This window comes from Capsicum annuum, chromosome 6 (genome assembly GCF_002878395.1).
Source record: "Capsicum annuum cultivar UCD-10X-F1 chromosome 6, UCD10Xv1.1, whole genome shotgun sequence".
NCBI classification, from domain to species: Eukaryota; Viridiplantae; Streptophyta; class Magnoliopsida; order Solanales; family Solanaceae; genus Capsicum; species Capsicum annuum.
The window spans coordinates 148003779-148027029 of NC_061116.1; the positions used below are offsets into that span (position 1 = coordinate 148003779).

General features: G+C 29.8%; 2 protein-coding genes and 2 non-coding genes across 4 annotated transcripts; 3 read left to right on the forward strand and 1 right to left on the reverse strand.

The window, feature by feature from the left end:
* Window positions 1-1650: 1650 nt before the first annotated feature.
* LOC107870839 (ubiquitin-60S ribosomal protein L40) lies at window positions 1651-4113 on the forward strand. The gene is made up of 4 exons (XM_016717506.2): window positions 1651-2050; window positions 2135-2237; window positions 3805-3871; window positions 3956-4113. Exons 1-4 carry the CDS (start codon window positions 1861-1863, stop codon window positions 3980-3982), a joined length of 387 nt encoding a protein of 128 aa, XP_016572992.2. The 5' UTR covers window positions 1651-1860; the 3' UTR covers window positions 3983-4113.
* Window positions 4114-4762: 649 nt separating this feature from the next.
* LOC107872487 (homeobox-leucine zipper protein ATHB-12) lies at window positions 4763-6259 on the reverse strand. The gene is made up of 2 exons (XM_016719164.2): window positions 5815-6259; window positions 4763-5669 (listed from the first exon to the last, which is right to left on the reverse strand). Exons 1-2 carry the CDS (start codon window positions 6133-6135, stop codon window positions 5316-5318), a joined length of 675 nt encoding a protein of 224 aa, XP_016574650.2. The 5' UTR covers window positions 6136-6259; the 3' UTR covers window positions 4763-5315.
* A 7430-nt stretch (window positions 6260-13689) lies between these two features.
* LOC124899921 lies at window positions 13690-13794 on the forward strand. Its single transcript, XR_007057481.1, has one exon. It is a non-coding gene; the product is annotated as a small nucleolar RNA snoR69Y (small nucleolar RNA).
* A 131-nt stretch (window positions 13795-13925) lies between these two features.
* LOC124899920 lies at window positions 13926-14028 on the forward strand. The gene has a single exon (XR_007057480.1). It is a non-coding gene; the product is annotated as a small nucleolar RNA snoR69Y (small nucleolar RNA).
* The last annotated feature ends 9223 nt before the right edge of the window (window positions 14029-23251 follow it).

Here is a 23251-nt window from a genome sequence, read left to right on the forward strand (position 1 = left end):
ATATACACATGTATACGTTAAATATATTCGTCTATAGAAGATACAGACACATATATACGTACCATTCAATATATACGTACTACTTTAAATAAAATATACTAAAATATAACTATACTACAATATACACACACACACTATATATAGTTATACACTAATTTATAAAACTATACTCATGTATACTTTAAATATATACGTCTATAGAAAATATATAAACATATATACGTACTATTCAATATATACGTACTACTTTAAATCAAATATACTACAATATATACACACAGTATATATATAGTGATATACTAATTTATAAATTATATACAAATATATATACATTAAATGTATACGTCTATAGAAGATATATACACATATATACGTGTCATTCAATATATACGTCCACATATAAAATATATGTACTTCTTTAAATAAAATATATGTTACTTAATATAATTAATTAATAATACTTTATATAAATTAGTTCATTTTAAAAAAAAAAAAAAAAAAAAAAACAAAATTAACCGGGCCGATTAACCGGCAGGCCTGGATCAAGCTTGGTCCGAGCCGGGTTAACTGGGCCTAAAACCAAAAATAGACCGGCCCGAGGCCTGGTATCCTACAGCCCGTGGGCTGACCGTGCCGGATCAAACGGGGCCATTTTTTAAAATGGGTCGGGCTGGGTCAGCCTGGCTTGTTTGACAGGTATAAATCTGAGCCAACAATATATCAAATTAAAGTATCTGGATTAACCAACAAGAAATTCCACGACAATGCATCAATCGAAAAACAAAACTAAAAATCGTAGACAAAGAACTCGGCGACATCAAACAAATTGAAAACGATAATATGAGGGGATGAATTGAAACAAATAGAAGTTTGAAGGAATTACAGAAATGAGACACATGTTTAGCATTGAAAGATGGAGGGACGCACATAATTAATCAATTTTTGAAGCTACGTAATTGGAGATATATCATTCGTTGTTACCTATGCCTCAAACAAGTAAAATCTAATATTTAATTAATCTCAAAGGAAATTTAGATTAACTTCACATGTGATTACTAACCTTTTTTTCAAATAATAGAGCTATTTTTCTGTTACATACTAAGCAACTGAAATTATAACATTAAATTAAATGACTTACAATTATTTTTATTACATTAAAACGTATTACCCAATATACGAGTAAAATAACAAATTTTTATCTATCATATAATAGTATAATCACCTTGTTTGATAGACTTTGTTATAATTTAATAAAAAATTGTACAGTGCATAAAGTTTAATTATTTATAAAATTATAAAGTTATTAATTTGAATGTCATAATCTATAAAGTACAAGTATTCTAATGCAACAAAAAATATTTTTGTAGTTTTGCATCCAGAAAAATTCTTACTCCCTCGTGTTTCAAATGAGTGACGTAGTTTAACTTAGCACAAAGTTTAAAAAGATAAAGAGACTTTTAAATTTTATAATCCTAAATTAAAGTTATATCAAATTTAAAATGTCATTTAATCATGTGATTTTAAACGTATCATGCGAGAAGTTGCAACTGAAGTATTTCTAAAAAGAAAAAAAAGGAGGAGAAGGGGGGAGGGGGGGGGGGGTTGGCAGAGTCATTTTATTTGAAATAGATTAAAAAGAACAAGTCAACTTTTTAAAAACAGGGAGCAGGAGGATAATATTAAACTAAAGGTGCAAAATGTGAAGAAAATTGGAAGTTTAGGTAAGTATTCGTAGTTATGGAATCTAGAGGGAGGTGAATGGATGTTTCGTGAACCCTAAAAAGTACATCACTATAAGCCCTCCCTCCCTGATAACAAGACGAGAAAACCCATTCTCCGAGTGGGTGAAGAGAGAAGAGGATGCAAATCTTCGTGAAAACCCTAACAGGGAAGACCATAACCATTGAGGTTGAATCCAGCGATGCCATTGACAATGTCAAGGCTAAGATTCAGGATAAGGAAGGCATCCCTCCAGACCAGCAGCGTTTGATATTTGCTGGTAAGCAGCTTGAAGATGGCCGTACGCTGGCAGACTATAATATCCAAAAAGGTCAGTATCTTGATATACTATAATTTTGGTTTAATTCTTAGTTTTTTATGGTTGATTAAGTTGATAGTATGTTTTGAAAAACAGAGTCCACTCTGCATCTTGTTCTGAGGCTTCGTGGTGGGATTATTGAACCATCTCTTATGGCTTTGGCCAGGAAGTACAATCAGGATAAAATGATTTGCCGCAAGTAAGTTCTTCCTTAACAACATGACTGATATTTGTTTCCTTGAAAAAATGTTCCAGTTGAATTTATTAGATAAGGACACGCAGATTGATTTGACTCTACAGTAAAGGACAATGATGTAACTAAACAAACTAACGAATCAATCTTTGAATGTTGATTCCAGAATCAAAGACTTCTATATGAATGTTTTCCTTGAATCTACCTTAAGTGAGTAAGCTAAGAAAAATGTTAATAATAATGCCTTGTATTGTCAAAATTCCGACCCCTTTACCAGTGAATATTTTTAACTATTAATAGGCAACGAGTAAAATATATTAGCCAATAAAAATGTAGGCGGTAAAATACATTGTCCAATAGAGTGGTTCCATTTGGAGATATCATCATCCTCCCTTGCTGCAATCCCTCCGCGATTCGCGGGATCCTGTACAGACTAGCTGATGTGTCTTTCTCTTCTTTCCTCTAATGGTGACTTTGGGCTACGAGTTCCTGTCTTATTAATAGAAGCCCCTATTGACATGGCGTCATGATAGAAGTGGCCGATATCGGAGATGTAGTGATTCATGTCGCTCTTACGAGTGATTCTTTGGAGATGGCTTGCCTTCGGAAACTCTATTGAGCTCATTCTTTAATATCATTCTGATGCCACGTGTCTTCATCCTGTGTGGCTATGTGTCCTCGATACTTTAGCCCATGCATATTCACGTATGTTGTATTGGAATGAAGTGGACATGTAAATGAATAGAGAAGATTTATGTAATCAATTCCAATTAATTGCGATTTGACATTGTAAACCTTTACAGGCTGTCTAAATTAGAAGCTATTGGTATTTTCCCGAGTTTTTATAGTTCTAGTAGGTTCTATTTGTTGTTCCCCTAGGCAATTGCTAATATGTCTAAAGTCTAAGAGGGAAGAATGACTGTAATGAAATGCCCTTTTTTTAGTGTGAGCTCAAGCGTGTAGATGGCATTTCGTGTTCTTGTTCTCACTCGTAAGACATGTTGAGTATCTTTCACCTTTGTATTCTTCATTTCTAGTGGAACTATTGTTGTCATCGTTTGACATGGAAAAGTAAGTTGGAAGGTGGTCTTTCTTAGATATGATCCTCTATGAAGTTATATTGGACAAGGAAGTTAGTGTCTATCTACCGCTGTTATCTAATTTGTATTGCCCTAGAGCATTGTACGTAGCAAAGAAATTAAGATCCTTTACAGCGTTATTTGTGTAGCAGCCAAAGAAGTAACTAGAAAGTGACTCTTTGAGGGAATGGGAGGTACAGGAAGCTGCTAAATACTTTCTTACCTTGAACTCAAACGTGTGTAGATTTGCTTGTATAGCTCTTCTGATATGGGAGCTGTGCCGGGCAATGTTCTGATTGTCATTTCCTGAGGTATTGTATGATCATTGTATAACTAAATAAACTTTTGGTGCTAAAATGAAGTCCGTGTATATTTCCTATAAAATGAAGTCCATGCACTATGAATTTATGTTCCATTGGGTTAAGTTGTGTGACTAATGAGTTGTGGTTTTTTTGTCCTTTCTATTGGGGGTATTTATGCATTTTCTTCTGCAGGTGCTATGCCCGCTTGCACCCTCGTGCTGTCAACTGCAGGAAAAAGAAGTGTGGCCATAGCAACCAGGTATCTTCTTTGTTAATTTTGTGTAACATTGTGTATCACTTGACTCCATACTAAAGGGTTCTCTGTTTCCTAATTTTATTGCAGTTGAGGCCAAAGAAGAAGATCAAGTAAACATGTGGTTGTTTTTGCTGCCAAGACGCAGTACAATTTGGCACACTCTTTTGTATTTTATTTGCTGAACTTTTGGTCCGTCATGTCTGTTTCACTATATAAGTTTTAAAAATCTACTTCCATTTGCTTTACACTTTATCTACTCAACAGAGTTTTGTCAAATGCGCAACAGTTTAGCAGCTTCCTTTTTCAGTGATGAGCAGTGTTATGCAATATGCATGAAACCACTTGCTTAGGGAAAAGATGAGCATGCTTTTATAGATCGTAAACTCACTTGACTCTGCTAGTGTAATGTGTTGCTCAGCACGTGTGGTTTGCTAGGAAAAAGAAAACATTATTTTGTGACTCACGGAGTCTGTCTCACAAGATAGTGGACCCGAAAGTATTAAGATTTCAAAAGAAGCTTCACACAACTATGAGACATACTCAAGCTTTTCGTTTTGGTAGCCTGTTTTCCACCGAAACAAAGTTGTTCTTCCATATTTTTGTTGTTGGATCCCATCCCATGTTAGTTCCATTTCCTCCGCAACAATTGCAACTTGTTTTCCTATTAAAATAAGGTATTCAGTTGCTGGCTGCTGCCTCTAGCTTTGGGAATCGGTCTTAAAACGAAAAGAAAAAGGATCACTTTTCAGAGCTTGACGTATTTAACCATAAAGTATTTGGAATCGGCTAAGCTTGATTAATCCAGATTCATTTATAAAACCCATAGGCGTGGGATGCCTATCAGGAGTTTCTATTATCAGAATTCAAAATCGAGACTTTCAATGGTGGAGGGATTTTAACTTTTTTGACTTGGTTGTACGACTTCATGTGAGTAAAAGGTATATGCAATTTTGTTTCAGCAGTGATAGGCGTTGGTCTTTGATTTCCATGATTCTTTAGACTTCCATTCTTGGAATTTCAGCTTTCATACTGCAGATTGGCGGGCAATTTGAGGAACGATATATCCATTTTTAATTAACTGTTTATCATACAGAAAAGCCCTATAAACAATTTTTTCTTGTGAAATACATTACGAGCTGTCAATCCCAAAAGAAAAAGAACATCACTGCAATATTTCGGAAAAAGGCAAGTGTTTCTCTTGTTATGCTCCTGAATCACATGTAAAACCTCGACTGTTCATGCTACTAGTTCTACTGCAAATCATTTTGGCAAGCTCTTTGCAGACTCTCGGCACAATGGATAAAAGCAACTGTGGGGGAAGCGTCTTCCTTCTATTTCTGCGCAACCTTGGTTCTCTATCAGTGTGGAAAAAAAAAAAGAAACTGTTTTATTGATCAAGTTTCTGTCATAATTGACTCCTTTGAAAGTTTTGGTGTATTTGTCGTGTTCAAAATTCCCACCACTTGGAATTGGCACATGACGGTTCGAAGGAACCACCTTGACCTACCGCATACCAGTGCTCAGGTGATCCTAAGGAACTGTCTCCTAATTCCTCCATGTTCCAAAACTCTGCTACTTCTTTGCACCTAAAGTATTCGATGAATGTTCCTTCTCTGTCACTATCCGCTCCCTTAATCCTCTCATGATCTAAACTCTCATTTAAGCAACCTGGGATATTGTCCTTCAAATCTAGTTCTGTTCCTACATTTTCTGAGCTTGTATAGACTTCACTGCCTATTGAATCTTGCCTTCTGTTGCAATCAGCATGGTTGCTTTCCAGATGATCATTTAGTTCCTTTAACTGTTCGAGAACAAAACATCATTCGAGCTTTGATATGTTATTGAGACGAACTTAAATTTAAAATATTTATATAGCTAACTCCAACTTTCTTGGATCGATGAATATTGAGAAAGTTAACTGGGAGGGAAGGGAGTTAATACGATACCTGCTTGAGCAACGATTCCTTTTCTTTCTTCAATGAGTCAAATTGCACAGCTAAATTGTCAAATTCAGCTTTCAGTAGTCTGTATTCGTGTTCGTGTTCGAGTTGCTTTGTTTTCCATCTGGCCCTTCTGTTCTGAAACCAAATAGCAACTTGACGAGTTTGCAGCCCAAGATCTCTTGCAAGCTCAAGCTTCTTGCTTGGTTCAAGCTTTGTCTTTTGTTTAAACATGGATTCAAGTGCCTTCACTTGTTCATCACTAAACCTTTTACCATCTTCACACTTCTTCTTTGAACACTCAGCTAGACCATCTTCTGCTTCCATCACTTTGTTTAGTGAGTTCCAATACACTTGAAAGGTTCAAATTGTTTGATGGGATAAGAAATAGAGTATTAATTTATTGGAGACTTGCTAAACAATTGGGTTCTGTTATTATTTATAGCTAGCATGCAAGAAATATCTAGTTTGGTTACTCTCAGGTGATTGAGACATGTGATTTGTTGTTTAAATTATAAGTCAATCGTTTAGGCTATCGTGTACCTTTTTCAACTCCCGTCACCTTTTGGATTCTATCTTGGACCGCTTTTTATCCTTTTAGTTTGGGGCTACATTTTTCTCCCATTAATGATAACTCTTGACAAGTGTAGAAATTGAAACTTATTGGATTCAAGCTGAATTCATGTTATTCAAATGTCATGATCCGAGACTATCTCCTATTTGTAACACGGTGCTTAGAGTCATAAGTGACACGGTGCTTAGAGTCATAAGTGATCTCAAGCTAATTCCTGGTCTGAAATAACACTAAGAATATTGTAATAAACTGAATAATAATGTGCGAAAAAATTAAAACCAAATATCAATGTTAAACAAAAATGAAAATGACTGAACATCACACCAAACTGAATCTATATTGTCTGTCTAAAATCATGTACTAAGACGAGTTGTTGGGACAAGCCCCTAACTAACACTAATTGCCTGAAATTGAAATAAAATAAAACGAAATACTGCTACTAGTCCTCGAATGCTGAGGACTCACCAAAGTACTGTTGTTGATGTAGTAGGAGATCGTACTAAGCATGATCCGGATGCTGAGCGTCAGAACCTATAGTATGAGATAAGATAACATAAAAGAAAGTAAGTGATCAGTACTTTGAATAGACTGAGTATATGAGATAGAAAAGAACTGATATAGGCTGAACATGATGAATGTAACATGGTAATGATGCAAGACCAAGTAATAAACATGTACTACTGTATGATAAGCTAAATAACTGAATACCAGGTCATGCAAGTATTTGAATCTGAACTGTGGGTTGTGGTCTGTAAACTGTGGGAGCTACTAATAGCTGACATACCCCAATCTAAGCAAACTAGGGTCCAACCTATAAACCAAGCTGAAAGGGTGTTCAATACCTTATCAGGGTTACGGACACTGACTGACATTGATCCACTAAATTGATATTCGAAAGGACTAAGGTGTCGAGCCTGGTTTGGCAGGTGACCCTTTAGAACCTACATGGCACTACTAATGGTTTCAGCTTAATTGACGGATGAGTCTTCATTCCTGCATCCGCTCGGTGCTAAGTACTACTCCCAATTGAATGACATTGACAACTACAATGCTCAATGATTATAATAATCTAAAGACTGAAAAAATAAATGAATTATCTGAAAGCATTTCAAAAAATGTAAGTTAGAGGATTTAATATTCATAAATATATACATGATATCCTAGGTCATCGGGTGTTCATAACCCGACATCTCTGAAGAATGCAATTATCACGTCAATTTCATACATTGAGTGAGTTAAGGAATTTAATAACTCAAACCCAACAATCATGGAGTTCACAATGTAATTAGGGTTTATGATTATAACATATATGGTATTGAAATTCATGTTGAAACATGGGTTTATAACTCAATGGTATCAATGAATTGGAATATCAAGAAATTCATAATATTCATGAACCCTAAATTCTGGCGGAAGAATTAAACTGAGAAATTGAGTTAAATTTAAGACTAATGGGTAAAAGGAGATCCATTGATGAAATCTCACATATCTGAAGGTGAAAACCCTAAAGAAATCTTTGAAATTGGGGATTAAAGCTGAAGAACTCTAATTCTCCCTTGGGGAAAGAAAATCACATCTTTCTTTGTGTTAAAGCTAGGTGTTGATTATTTTCTAAGTAATGAGGGCTTAGGGTAATATTTTTCCTAAATATTCAGCCTGAAAAATCTTAAAAGACATAATTTTGATGTTAAAATAGTGGAAAAAGACTGATGTTGCCTTTTCGTCACTAAAAAGCTGTTGGAAGGAACGTACGATACCTTCCCACGATCATGGGATCCACCTACTATCGTGGGTGGTGTTCGCAATTGGGATATGTATGTGAGATCTATGAACTCCACCAGACTATTCTTTGTATGATCGTATGACCCACCTATAATCGTACCTTGGTTCGCAGATTGAAGGTTCCAACTGGATTAACTTTAGAAGTCAAGATCGTACCTAAAATTGCGATTTCTAACCATGGTCGTGGTTTCCTCTCATGATTAGAAGGTATAATTGTCAACTTTCAGATGTTTGGGATTGTTTCAATCAGAAGGGGTCATTGTACGGTCGTACAATCTCACCACTATCGTACCTATGCTCATAAGTTCTCACTACTGGACAATGCTTCACTAAAATGGTCATAACTTCTTGCTCCGACATCAGATTAAGACGAAATTGGATGCATTGAAAAGATAATCCAAATACCTATCATTTGATTGGTATTGAGCTAAAAAATGTTTCAAAATCTAGGAGTTATTCTCATTTGAAGTTGACTATATTAAGATTCTTCTCAAAGAATCAATCGGTAAGAAAGGTTTTGACTTGGCCATGAGCTAGTAGTTACTTATGGTCTTAATAAATGTCTAAATCACTTTTCGTACCATCAAGACATGATGTTTGATATTACATGTATTTGAAGCATGATTCTAATCTTAATTTAAATTTTTGGTGTGTTGTATCAAATCAGACGAACTGTTCAATTTAAATTAAAAAGATAAAAAATATATATATCAAAAGGAATGATGAGTTTTTTTAGGAGGCATTTAGAAAATCTAATGTATTTCTGAATATTTATCAAGAGATTAACACTTTAAATATCATTTTTTTAAAAATCAAAGTGATCTCTTCATTCGAAGTGGTGCCTGATGTCCTAGGAGATCAAACACAGTCTAAAACATTCTATGTTTGAAATATATTACTAACGATTTTTAAATCACGAAAAAAAATTATAAAAGAAAAATCAAAGGATACAAAAGGTTGCACTCACAATTTTGATGCATAAAATTATTTTGTGATTGTAATTTACCTTCTATACTTTAAAAAAATTCTTGCAATTTCTATAGGATAAGTCAAAGCATGTGCATTCTTATTGATAAAAGAAGTTATCCTTCTAACTAATATCCTTCTAAGTTCTAACTAATATGCCTTATCTTTAGATCAATAATTTCACTTTTTAATTATAATTGGCTCAGTTTTTTTGTATGATGACATGGTAACTCACCTTATTAAAGAACGTATTTGAGTTAAATTCTTACTTAAATTCTTACTCTATAACACTGCTTAGCAATCGAAAAAGTTAATACATGTGACACATGTAACTATGTTACTTACATTTATCGTTTACATGTAACTACATATTTTGTCTACTTTAATTTATTTGTCTTTTTTAACTCAAAAAAAATAAAGAAAATATTTGAGTTTTATGGTCGTAAACTACACACGTATAATATTTTAAACTGTCCTTTAATTTAATGATTTTAAATATAACAAATGAAAATTAGAATTAAAAAAATTATCAAAATGAAATATTTTTTTTAAAATGACTAAAAATCAAAAAGTAAAATAAATACATTGAAACAACGGAAATAATGTCTCACTTAAAGAGGGGTCTAGGACACCAATGAAAAAAAGGTCAAACGAATCGGTAGCCCCATAAATTTGACACAGTTTCATTTTAACACCTCAACTAAGCATTGTTCATTTTAAACACCCGAAGTAGTATTTTGTTGTGTCATTTTGACACCTTTTTGACATTGAGCAAAACAAATAAGGAGTATAATAAACTCTTCGATGACGTGAAAAACAACGAATAAAAGAATTACATATGACATTTTAAATTTTGAAAAAAAATATTTTTATTATATAATATGAATGTCAAGTGACATATGTATGTGTGAAATGTCATTAATTAGAGATAATAGTTAGTAGCCAAATTGAATTTGAACACCAAGAGTTACTTGTTCAATTTGAATTTGAATACCTAAAGTAGTTGGTCAAATCTCCAACTTGAAGTTATTTATTCAATTTGGATTTGAATACCTAAGAAAGTTGGTCAAGTTGCCAACTTGATGTCAAGCTTAGTAACCTTAGGGAGTAAGTTTGGTGGTCTATAAATAGCCACCCTTTTGTATATTTTTATTGATATATGAAAGTAGTAAAACAAAAGTACTACTAAAATTTCCTAAAGTGATCTCCTTTCTTTAAGTTTGATATTGATATTTTATTTTTATTTCATAACGCGTTATCAGTACAAGACTACTTTAAATTTGAAGGCTATGTGATCATCATGATTTGGATTTTACCTTTCTGCTATTTATGATAAGAGAAGTATATTATTATCTCATGTTCTATAATTAAGTTTGTTTGATAATCACAAAGTGGTGATATTGTTGTAGGCTCAAGTTTGAGTTTATTATACTTTAGCCTAATGTGTTATTGGCTGAGGATGTGATGATGGATTTAAATCTCATGTCATTAAGAGGGTAAGACATCGGGTTAAAAGTCCTGATGCACCATGATGATAAAATGTTGGGTTCAACTCTCATTGATTTTTGGCCTAAGACGTTTTTATATGGATAAGACGTTGAGCTTGAATCTCAATGTACCATATTGATGATATAACGATGACTAAAGCCAAAATTTTGATGAAAATTATGAAATATCTCTCATTGAATACGCTTTATTCCCTGAAGTGAATGTGGTAACAGTCCATAATATGTCTGAAGAAGATATGTGATTAAATTTATGAATATGAATATAGGCGTAACAAGGACAAAACCTTTCGTTACATTATATATACGCCTCGATTTGCTCATGAAGGAGCAATATTTTGAAAGAAATTCTAAGCTATCATAATTTGATAGACTTAAGACATCATTATATTTTATTTTTGAGAATGAGCATTTCGATTGTTAAAATTACAAATTCATTTTCTGGGTGATAGCAGTAACACCTCCATAAGAGGTAGAACAATTGAGAAGAAATATTATGGAATATACTCTAAAATAGTAAACTTGAAAAATTATTTATGTTGGAGTAAATCTGAAATTTATTAAGTAAAACTCATATGTCATGGTAAACTTGCAATTTATTAGTACAAATAAGTTCGCTATTGATTCAGGGTCAGGAACCAAATAATTTTCGTCTGAAAATTTGAATGTGGGGTGAAGGATTTAATTGCTCCACCACAACGCACAAAGATGAATCCCAAAATAAGTTTGGGGTAAATGTTAGATTTTCTAACATTAGGGGAGAGATGATTAATAGTTGAAAATTATGCATAAAATAAATTATCTAGATCCTCATAAAATATATGTGAACTTGAATTTCAAGAGATAATTCATTTGAAAAATATTTCAAACTAATTGTCGGATGTGTTTGCTGACTCTATATGATAATTCAACTGTAAAATACTCTAATAAAAAGTCTGTAAAATGACAGAGTCTATGGCACGCCTGAAGCGTGATAGATCAACTGGTTCAAAAAATAAAACTCCTTGCAGAAGGGAAGGAGCAAATGATCAAGATGGTCATGATAATGGGACAAGTGCTTTGAAGAGCACTGACATAACACTTTAAAAACCTTGGCAAAGATTCAGGTACCTGAATAGTAATGGATATGAAGAGTTCTTCCTAAGTTATATCTTACTGGAATTGATATCAAACAATCATAGATGATATCTTTGACATAATATGTGTTCAATATTATAAATAATATTGAAGATCTTGAATACAAATCTATCAAAAAAATGGACAGATAAATTATTGGCCAAACAAAAATATGTAATTCAAGTAATTTGTTATTGAACGCATAATTCAAAGACCAGAGGGATAATGCTAGTGGGATACAAATGAATTACGATGCAAAAAAAATTCGTGAAATATCAAGTATGACTTAAGCCTTGGGCATAAAGGTTTCACAAAGTTCCTAGCATTATTGTAGGGGAATTGTTCTCCTTTGGTGGATGAAATGAGGTTTATTTCAATCTGACAATATTGAAAAGCTTGAATATGTATAATAAATTATTGTCATGTCTAGCTAGATAACGAAGGTTATATGAAAATTGTTAAAGGATTCAAAATGTTATAAAGCAATTTCATTAAATACCTTAATAATTATAAGGATCGCTTAACTTGACAACAGATCAATTTTGATATCATAAAATTGATTAGTAAGTACCATATTTTAGTGCAGTTGGTGCAATTATGAGATGCGGAGCATCATTTATAAGAGTAAAGTGATTTTTTAATTGATAAGACTATAGTATAATATGTGTTGCACTTTTTTTTTCTTAGCCGAGGTTTTATTCCATAGAATTTTCCTAACAAGGTTTTTAAGGAGGTAGTTAATGATGCATATTACTGGATGTGTACACGGAGTGTTTATCAAATGAAATATTTGTCCATCAATAAACATACATTGAAAGGGTATTTATTTGATTCACATGAAATTCAATCTCAGATGGGCTATTTACTTATAAATGGAGATACAACTACATCATGACGTCCGATAAAGTATACAACAACTGTCACTTCTTCAAATCATGCTGAGATAATTATCATTCATGAAGTAAGTCAAAAATGTGTGTGATTTTATATGGTCTGAAATATGATAAAGTGTCTACGATTTTATATGAAGATAATGTAGCACGCATAGCGCAATTAAAGGAAGGATTCACAAAAGGAGATAGATCAAAGCACATTTCGCCAAAATTTTTCTACATACATGAGCTCCAGAAGAATGATGATATCAACGTGCGAAAGATTCATTCAAGAGACAATATAGCTGATATATTCACCAAGTCTCTATGAACTGTAATTTTTTAAAAGATGGTGCATGAGATTGAAATGCGGAGATTCAAATTATTAAATTGAAGTTTTCATCAAGGAGAGTAAAATACGTGTTGTACTCTTTTGACCTTAACCAAGGTTTTGTTCTAATCAACTTTTCCTAGTAAGGTTTTTAATGAGATAACATTAAAGACGTATTACAAGATGTTTGTACTCTTTTTTCTTCACTAAGCTTTTTTCTTTTGAATTTCCCAAGTAAGATTTTAACGAGACACATTATCTACTTAATAGACATCCAAGGGGGAGTGTTATATAATATGAATGTCAAGTGACACATATATGAGTGAAATGTCATTAATTAGAGATAATAGTTAGTAGTCAAATTGAATATGAACACCAAGAGTTACTTGTTCAATTTGAATTTGAATACCTAAGGTAGTTGGCCAAATCTCCAACTTGAAGTTACTTGTTCAATTTGAATTTGAATACCTAAGGTAGTTGGTCAAATCTCCAACTTGAAGTTACACGCTCTTCTTCATTTGTAGAAACAACCTCATCACATCCATTTCAAGGAATGATCTTCTCCATTGAAATGCGAAACAAGCTTTCATCATTTTCTTAAGAACTTCTTCAATGGAGATCAAATTTTTCAATTTAAATCTATTCTTAGGTTAATTTTTTTTTAATCTTTTTCTTCATTGTATTATATCATGACAACATATTTATAGAATCCGATTGAGTAAGATTTAAAATAATGGCTATTGCAATGATGATGACATTTTCCCAGTTTATTGTGAGACCTTATATTTTAAGGTCCGGCAATATACTCTGTTTTCAACACATATATGTCTAAGCTTCGCTTTTATTTATTTATCATTTCTGAATTCATAATCAAGTAGAGATTTTCCCTTTTCACTGAGATTGTGAATTTTTTTTCTTTTTTGAATTTTATTTATTTATTGTTATAATTTTGATTTATGGTGTAAAATGGTGGCAATTGCAATAATGTTAACATTAATCTCAACTCTATGAGACTTTATTTTTAAGGTTGTGCATCACACTTAATTTCCAACACATGTAAATATGAGCTTTGCCTTTTTTTCCTTAATTTTCTATTTTCCTCAACAATTGTGAATTTCTTTCTTTCTTTCAGATTCTGTTTGGTTTGTTGTTATAATTTTTGTTCAAAGGTAATGAGACGGAGGAGGACAAAGAAAAATGTGACGGCCAAGATGAATTTTGAGATAGAGTTTCTGTCGCAGTCGTTAGTTGGAGTCATTGATTATTAATGAAGGGATGATAGAGAGTGTTAATTTGTATTTTTAAAAATTTAAATTTGATGTGAAAAAATGAAGGGAGAAAACTACGACGGTAATCTGTTAATAATGTGATTAGTGGTTTAATAGATGAAAATAAAATTATATAGTGAGTGAATATTAATGGAGTATAAATGGAGTGTTGATGGTGGTAAAGGAGCATTGAAGTGAATAACGGAAGGTGGAGCAGGTGGAGAAAAAAGAGGAAAAAAAGAAGAATGTAAAAGAAAATTACTAAAATTATGAAAAAAAAAAAAAGCTTCCTTGGGCACTAAAGATATTTATATCACAGTTATTTTATCAATTCAACAAAATGTGTTAAAATAGCACAGTTGGACACTAGTTTAGATATTTAAAATAGACAAGAGATAACTACATTAGCAAATATAAGCTCCTAATTATTCTATTTAGTCTAACTTTTAATTAATTATAATTAATAACTCCTAATTATTTTATTTAACCTAACTTTTAATTAATTACAATTAATAGCCTTTTTTGTCAATTAAATACAATTCATAGTCTCTTTTTTTTTTCTCTCTTTCTCTATCTTTTTTGTCTTTTTCAAAATTTTTCCTTTTTTTCTTTTCCTTTTTTTTCCTTTTCCCTCTTCCTTTTTTTTTTTTTTTTTGCTTTTTCATTTCTCTTCTCCTTTTCATTTTTTCTCACGTTTTTTATATTTTTTTCTTTCTCCTTTTCATTTTCTTCGTCTTTTTTTTTCTTTTTTCATTTTTATTTCTTTTTCTTTGCAGACTTTTTTTGTATTTTTTTCGTTCTTGTTTTGACTTTTCTTTTTTGTTATTTTAAAGAAAATTTTCTCTCATTTGTTGTTGTTGTTGTTGTATTATGTATTTTATATATCTTTTATATTTTATATTTAAGTGTATCATATTATTTATTTGAAATAAATTTATTATTTCTATTTGAATAGTTTAGTCGTGAAACATGTATAATTTATTATATATATTTGTATACAAACAAGTATAAGAATTAATTGTATTTGCTTGAGTCTAAATTATTTAATTATTCAGTGTGTCATTCAATGCAAATATACCGTTAGTATTTGTATATTAAATTTATTATTTATATTTTGTATATAAGCAATTATCATTTGTATGTGTGTGTTTCAAGTTTTATAAACATGTATCACTTGATACAAATGTAACATTTGTATTTATATAATTCAATAGTTGTATTTGTACAATCTATCATTTGTATGTGTTGTGTTCAATTTATATCAGTAAAATACAATTCATATCAATGAATATAAATACAAGTGTTCGTAGAAAGAAAATAACAATTCTTTTTTCAACTGTTTAAAAATACAAATGATGCTATCAACTACGAATTAAAATACAAAAAAAAATAGAAATATAAATACAAATATAAAATATTTCTTTAAAAATGCAAGCGCATCGACGAAATAGAACACAAATACAAATACAAACAAAATACAAATACAATTGCAGTCAACTATAAAATACAAATCTAAAACAGTTCTTCAAAATCAAGTGCAATTTGTATAAAATATAAATAATGGTGTGAACTATAAAATATAAGTGCAAATTATGAAATATAAATGCGAACTTAAGATATAAATACGAAGTATAAAAACTAAATACAAATACAAGCGCGAATTATAAACTACAAATACAAATATAATTGTATCAACGAATACAATAATATAAATGATGATATGAATACAAATACAATAAGTGATTGTGATATTTTTATTATCATCCATGATTTATACTCACCGTAGTCATATTTTTTAAATATACAAAATATATAAAATATAACAAATGAGAAAAAATATAAAAAACAAAACTAAAAAAATTAAAAAAAAATAGAAGTTAGAGATATAAGAGAGAAAGGAAAAAGAAAAAATATGACAAAGGAAAAGAAGAGAAATAAAATTTAGAGATAGAATAGAAAAAAAAAACGAAAAGAAAGAATAGAAAAAAATAGAAAATGAAAATTAAAAAAATTAAAAAATCAACTAAAAGAGAAAAGAAAAAGAAAATAATGATGAATACGAATACAACGAGCAGTTATGATATTCGACAAATTCAATTTTTTTAGAAATATAAAAAAATAGTATAAATTAGAAAATGCAACTAAAAAAAGGAAAAAATTTAACAAATAACAATAGAAGCTAAATATAAAAAAAGAGAAAAAAAAAAAGCTAGACCGAGAATTTTTTTTTAAAAAAAGAAGAGGTTATGAGCGTTAAAATAAAAATTCCTGTCAAATTTAAAAATGAACAATGTTTTTGGCTAAAAAAAAAAAACAGAGAGGGGTCTAAGAAAACCTAAATCATACACAAAAAAACAAAAACAAAAGAGGTGTCTAGAACACCTAAATCGTACGGGATATGGCTTCATAGGAATAAGACTGGATAATGAAGGGCCCATATTAATATTTTACGAGTCCAATATTAATATTTTAAGGGCAAAATTCACAAATAACATACTTAAGAACTTAATTATAAGATTCATAGCAACACTTTCATAATTACCTAAGGTAGCAGTTTGTATTTTGTATTTTAACAAACTGTTGCTATAAAAATATAAATACAATTGATTTTACTGTCCTTAATTAACTGAAATCGGTTGAGGTAAATATGGTGAAATTACCTTAAATTAAATGTGCAGATTCCTTTCCCACTAAAACCTAATAAACCACGTGATTTTCGTTATTTGTTATCAACAACAATCAAATTCAATTTTTGGCTTCAAAAAACGTGTTCAGGCCAAAACAAAATCAAAATCAATTGAATCTTTTTCTGTTCAATTTCTTCTAATTGTACAATCAAATTAAAGTGTATCTTCTTCTGTTCAATTTCTTCAAATTCAACGATCATTTTGAACAATCAGTTTCTTTGAATTCAATGATCAACTGTACCTTCATCTTTAATTTGTTTGAATTCAACCATCGATTGTAAATTCATCCTTTCTTGTTGTTGAAGGTATTCATTCATAATATTTTTTTCTCATATCAATTTCATAAAGTTTTATGAAATTGAAAAAATAGAATTTGTGCTAAAAAAAATTCGCACCGTTACAGTTATTTGGTTAGAAATTTTTTTAGTGATCCATTACTGCTGCTTCGTTCAAATTTTTCATAATATCGTTAATTATTTTTTAATATTTTATAGATAAATTTCGAGTAAAAGTTATGCTACAGTAAATTAATCCGGTAGAACAAAATAGTGATTGAAATCAGTTTTTCAAGCTGATCAAAATTCATTTTTTGGAGTTTTGATTCTCGAAATTTATAGTATATCTATATATGTGAAAAGTTTGTTTATAGATAATTTGATTGTGTTCGGTTATGAAGGTTGCGGCTTTAATTTTATTTAACGTTGAACAACTAATTTTTAATTGTATTTTATCTGAAATTTTTTTCTGTGTTTGTATTTTAAGTTTAACAAATATTTCGTAATTATATTTTCGAGAGTAGTTGTTGGCTGTAGAATTTTTGAGAGTAGTTGTTGGCTTTGATTGTATTTGATTGTATTTTATCTGTAGTTGTATGTTTCATAATTGTATTTTCAGGAGTAGTTATTTCGTAATTCTACGTTTATACCTATAGAATTTTGTTTGAATTTTTGTTGTGTAAGTGTATGTTGTAACTATTGACAACTTACAAATATGTATATTTTTGTATTTTAGGTGAAATAAGTTAGCAATGGGAATCATATCAGTTCTCGTGAAGCACTCTGAAAGGTGAACGTATGAAAAAAATTATGAAGAGTACGTAACTAATGCAATATTGTTGAGCATGACAGCATCATTCAATGAACTACACAATCTTTTGGCATCTCACATAAATGTGGATTTGAGCAGCCATCGTATTCAAGTGGAATATCAAATCACTGGTAATGCAGGGAAAATACAAATACATAATGTATGTGTTGTTGAAAGAAGTGACGTCCAACATAATTTGCATCAAGTGTTAAATACATCTGTTGAAGGTGTTAAAATTTAGCAGAGATATGTTTGAAAAGAAGAACATCAACTCATCCCGTGGTTGTGGGTCTAAGAGTAACAATAGGCGTTCATGTAGAAGTTATCGTATATGATACATTTGTTTTTCCGTATTCTTTCTTTATAATTTCTTTTTCACTTTTCATAATAATGAACTCATTTGTGAGTTTTAAGATCTTTATCGATCATTTGCTATAATGCGTTATAAATAACAATTAGTAATACAGTTATGTATTACTAAATTTGATAGAAAAATACATACGCTTTTTATTTGAAAAATACTATGTTTTAGGGTATATGTATTTGATACTGAGATGTTTTTCAAATATGATCATTTATACGCATTTGTAATATGAAAATATTTAAAAGTATTTGAAGTAAATGAACAAAGTTAAATTTGAATACTGCATATATATATATTGCAAAATCTGAACATATTTGATTTTTAAGCTAAATCTCATTGTAACAAAAAAAATACTGAAATAATATACAGAGTACAAAATTATTGAAAACATATTAAACATAAAAGACTAAAATGAATTACTTTCATTCACTTCAAAATTAGTAAGTTTGGTTCACTTCATATGTATTTTGAAAGCAAATGAACAAAGATTAAAATACATATGATGTTAACTGCATATGTATTTTTAAGTTAAATTTGAATACTGCATATATATATATATATTGCAAAATCTGAATACTGCATATGTATTTTGAAGTTAAATCACACTGTAACAAATACAATTAAACACTGAAATAAAACACAAACTAAAATGAAAGATCAAAATGAATTACGTTCATTCAGTTCAAAATTAGTAACTTTGATTCACTTTATATATATTTGAAAGAAAATGAACCAAGAGTAAAATACATATGATATTAACTGCATATGTATTTTTAAGTTAATATGAATACTGCATATGTATATATTGTAAAATTTGAACACTGCATATGTATTTTGAAGCTAAATCTCACTGTAACAAATAAAATTGGACAGTGAAATAAAACACATACTACAAAATTATTGAAAACATATTCAACATAAAAGACTAAAGTGAATTACTTTTATTCACTTCAAAAATAAGTAACTTTGATTCACTTCAAAACATAAAATAAGTTTCTACAATTAATATCAAAATCCAGTTAAATCTTGTCAATTACAGACTGTAAGAAAATCATCAACCATCAGACTTCTAATACTTCTGTGACACTAGTTATCTTGCTTTTTCTAACAGGCCTCAATGACGACTCGTCATCACTTTGAGCTTTTGCTTCTTTTTTCCTCTTGAAGTAATTCCACAATAGTAAAGCATATCTTGTATGAAATACGTTGCCTTGACCATAAGAAAGGCACTCTGCGTATGTAACTATATACAAACCACAGTCCCTACAAAAAAATATTGAATAATTATTAAAATATATTTGTACAAACTTACAAATTCTTTACAAATAACACATCAATATAAACTGTAAACTTCCCTCAATATCATTATCACTATAGCAGCACATATGTGGTGCAAACTTGAAAGTTTTCTTACAATGAATATTTCATCACGCAACACCTATACAAAGTTAAACTACACCTTATTAAACTGTAAAAATAATAAAATACAATCAACACATCAAAAAATATATATGAATATGCATATGTATATTGAACAAAACAAAAACACAAAACAATCACTAAAGCAAAATACATATGAAATTTGATATCTATGTATAAAAATACAAATGTTTTCCTATACCTTAAAATGTATATTGAACCTAACAAAAATACAAATGAAAGTGCATATGTATCTATAAAACATACAAACTACATACGTATACCTTAAATGTATATTTAGTCAGTCATTTGTATATATGGCATACCTACATAAATTGTATTGAAAAATTATTTGAAAATATATTTGTATTTCAACAGATACAAATACGTTCATAACCACGAATGTATTTGTATATTTCAACATTCCAATATACCGAATATAAATATCAAGTATAATAAATTCCATACATGCAACTTAGCAAATTCATTTAACATACAAATACAACTAAACATAGCAGTTTTACAAAATATATAAATAAAAACATGTTAACACAAAATGTATATTTAACCTATCATCTAATTGAAGCTGAAGATAAAGAGTCAGCGAAGGGAAAAAGATGTCGAACCCATTTGTGACCGACGGTTGCTTGCAAGAGGTGGCGATCGGCAGTGTTCCAAAGCACGCAGTAGCCACAGACACCATTCTCAATCAACAAGGTCAAAATGGTTTATGTGTTTATGTAGCTATTGGGCAAAAAACGTCTGCCACATAGTCCGCAGCGTCTTTCACTGCATCGCATTTGCCGGGGCTGAATCCCCTTTCTTGAGCGATCGCCTTCGCTCGTTGGCAGAACGCCTTGATGCGTGCGTCTAGTTTGTTCAACTTTACTGAAATCCCTAAATACATATCAGTTGATCAGTAAATACATATTAGCTTCACAAAAAAACTACATATTACCCAAAATTGATAACAACTTTACTGAAATCCCTAAATACATAACAGTAAATAAAAATACATATACAAAAAAAATACTTCTTTCTCCATGTCTTCTTCAATAACAAATCAATCCAAAATCATCTACAATATTCATTCAACTCCGACTATCCTTCATTAATCGCAACAAAAGAAAATTCTGTTCCAATTATCATCCAAAATCAATTTTTTCAACTATATCAACTCATAAAAAAATAAATTTCACTGAAAAACAATTGAAAAAAAATGTATCAACAATAAATCAATCCAAAATCATCTACAATATCCATTCAACTCTGATTATCCTCCATTAATCGCAACAAAACAAAATTCAGTTTCAATTTCCATCCAAAATTCAATTTTTTCAACTATATCAACTCATAAAAACGACCTAAAAAACGATCTTGATAATGATTTACAGTACAAAATATATTAAAAAAAATTGTTAAATAGATAACATGCAATAACTGAATTTAATAGTTATCTGATTTTGTGGATCACAATTCTTATAAAAAACGTGAGAAAAAAAATAAAAGTGAAATTTGAAAGAAAAAAAAGAAAGAAAAAAGGTAAAGTTACGAAGAAAGAGAAAAATTGAAAAGAAAGAGAAAGAAAAAGTGAAAGAGAAAAGATAAAGTTAAAAGGAAAGAAAAAGATTAGTCTACAAATGACGTGAAATTCATATGTTAAACATGATAATTTTTTAGAGATGCACAAAGTGAAAGATTACATTTAAAATAATGTTAGATTTGCTACATAAAGTAATTTTATTAAAATATTAATATTTTTTATAATTTAAATCTTAGGTATAATACTGCATGTAGTTTTCCCAATTAAAATAAAGAAAGTTAGATAGGTGTCTTGTCGCTAAGCTGATGGATATGGTCGCCTAAAAACGAAAACAATAAAAGCTTTATAATTCATTAATAATACTGAGGAATACAAAAAAAATGAAAAATTTGCGGCCAGTTAGAACATTTATCTCACTAAAGATGGAGTACATCAAAATGTTTTTTTATTTTGTGATAAACATGCGAAGTGATTTCTTTAAATTTAGTAAAAAGTTTAAGTAGATATTTGGTCATGAAAATTATATTTTTGTAAGTTAAAATTATTATTAAAATTGAAGTTGGAGTTTTATTTGATCATGAAAAAATTAAAGTTTTTTTAATTTTTTATTTGAGAGAAGCATCAATTACCCCATGAACTTGTCATGTTTTATTCATGGTACACCAGAATTTTTATTAGTCCTAAGTATTTCCCGAACTTGTTCTATTAGTATGTCGCGCCACCCTTTTTGTCCCACTGTCCACTGCATATAATACATGCACGGACACGTGGATAAAAACGCTGATGTGGCTGTCTACATGGATAGTACCACTCACTTCCCTTATATTTATCCCATATTAAAAAATAATTCATTTCTACCCTTAATTATTTAATTTCTCTTTAACAAAATTATATTTTTCAATTTTCCTCAACTCCAAAATAGTGAAAGGTATAATTTTCGTCGATCAAGTAAGCTATTATTTAAAAATTTATATTCTTTTTGTATGTTAAAAATATGAAATTATTTTTTTCTGGTTAGTGTTTCATAGTATTTTTCGATTAGTGTTTTGATTAGGATTTTGAGGAGACTCCCATGCACAAATACATTTCTTATTATAATTAATGGATTAAGAAATTATAATTTAAGTTAGGGGTGTACAAAAATCGAACTGATAAAAATGTTATTGATTTATCGTTATTGGGTTAACGATTTTTTTAATGATTTTGTAAACAAAAATTATTGGGTTATTGATTCAATTTCGATTATTTTATTGGGTAAACCAATAACCCAATAAGATTATGTTAAATTATTATTTTATATATATATATATATATATATATATATATATATAAGATTTTTGTTGCAACTAAGATTCGGTTTCTTTTCATGTTAGTTACTACTTTTTCTATTTTATAAGTATTTTCTTATCGGTTAAATCGAAAATCAAATCATCAGGTATTAAAAATCGATAACTAATACAACTACATTTATTATAAGTATGTGTCTTAGTTTCTTTAGTATTTGTTTTGTTAATATTGTTTAAAATATCCGTATCCATATTTAGTATATTTTTTTAGTTACAATAACTCATATGATATATCTAATTAAGATTACAAAATTGAAAGAGTTTCATAGGAATGAAAACTGGAGTTTTAGATTGAATTAATAAACAGATGATTTTTTTTTTTAGATTAATAAATGAAATTTTTACAAAATTAATAAACGAATGAAATTTTTATTTCATAAACTAATTAATAAACTGGAGTTTTACAAAATTAATAAACGGATGAATTTTTTTTCTAGATTGAAAGTAATGGAGAAAGAGGGATAATAAATAGCGAGAGAGATAATTGAATTTTTTGAAAAAATTAAAGAAAAATATATTTTTTTCATTAAAAATGCTAATTTGGCATAGAAATACCTCTAGCACACATATGGTGGAGGTTGAAC

Coding starts and splice junctions, on each gene's coding strand:
- LOC107870839 (XM_016717506.2), top strand. CDS start 1,861: ATGCAAATCTTCGTGAAAACCCTAACAGGGAAGACCATAACCATTGAG. Junction 2,238..3,804: donor GATAAAATGATTTGCCGCAA/GTAAGTTCTTCC, acceptor TTTCTTCTGCAG/GTGCTATGCCCGCTTGCACC. Junction 3,872..3,955: donor AGTGTGGCCATAGCAACCAG/GTATCTTCTTTG, acceptor ATTTTATTGCAG/TTGAGGCCAAAGAAGAAGAT.
- LOC107872487 (XM_016719164.2), bottom strand. CDS start 6,135: ATGGAAGCAGAAGATGGTCTAGCTGAGTGTTCAAAGAAGAAGTGTGAA. Junction 5,670..5,814: donor AGGAATCGTTGCTCAAGCAG/GTATCGTATTAA, acceptor GTTCTCGAACAG/TTAAAGGAACTAAATGATCA.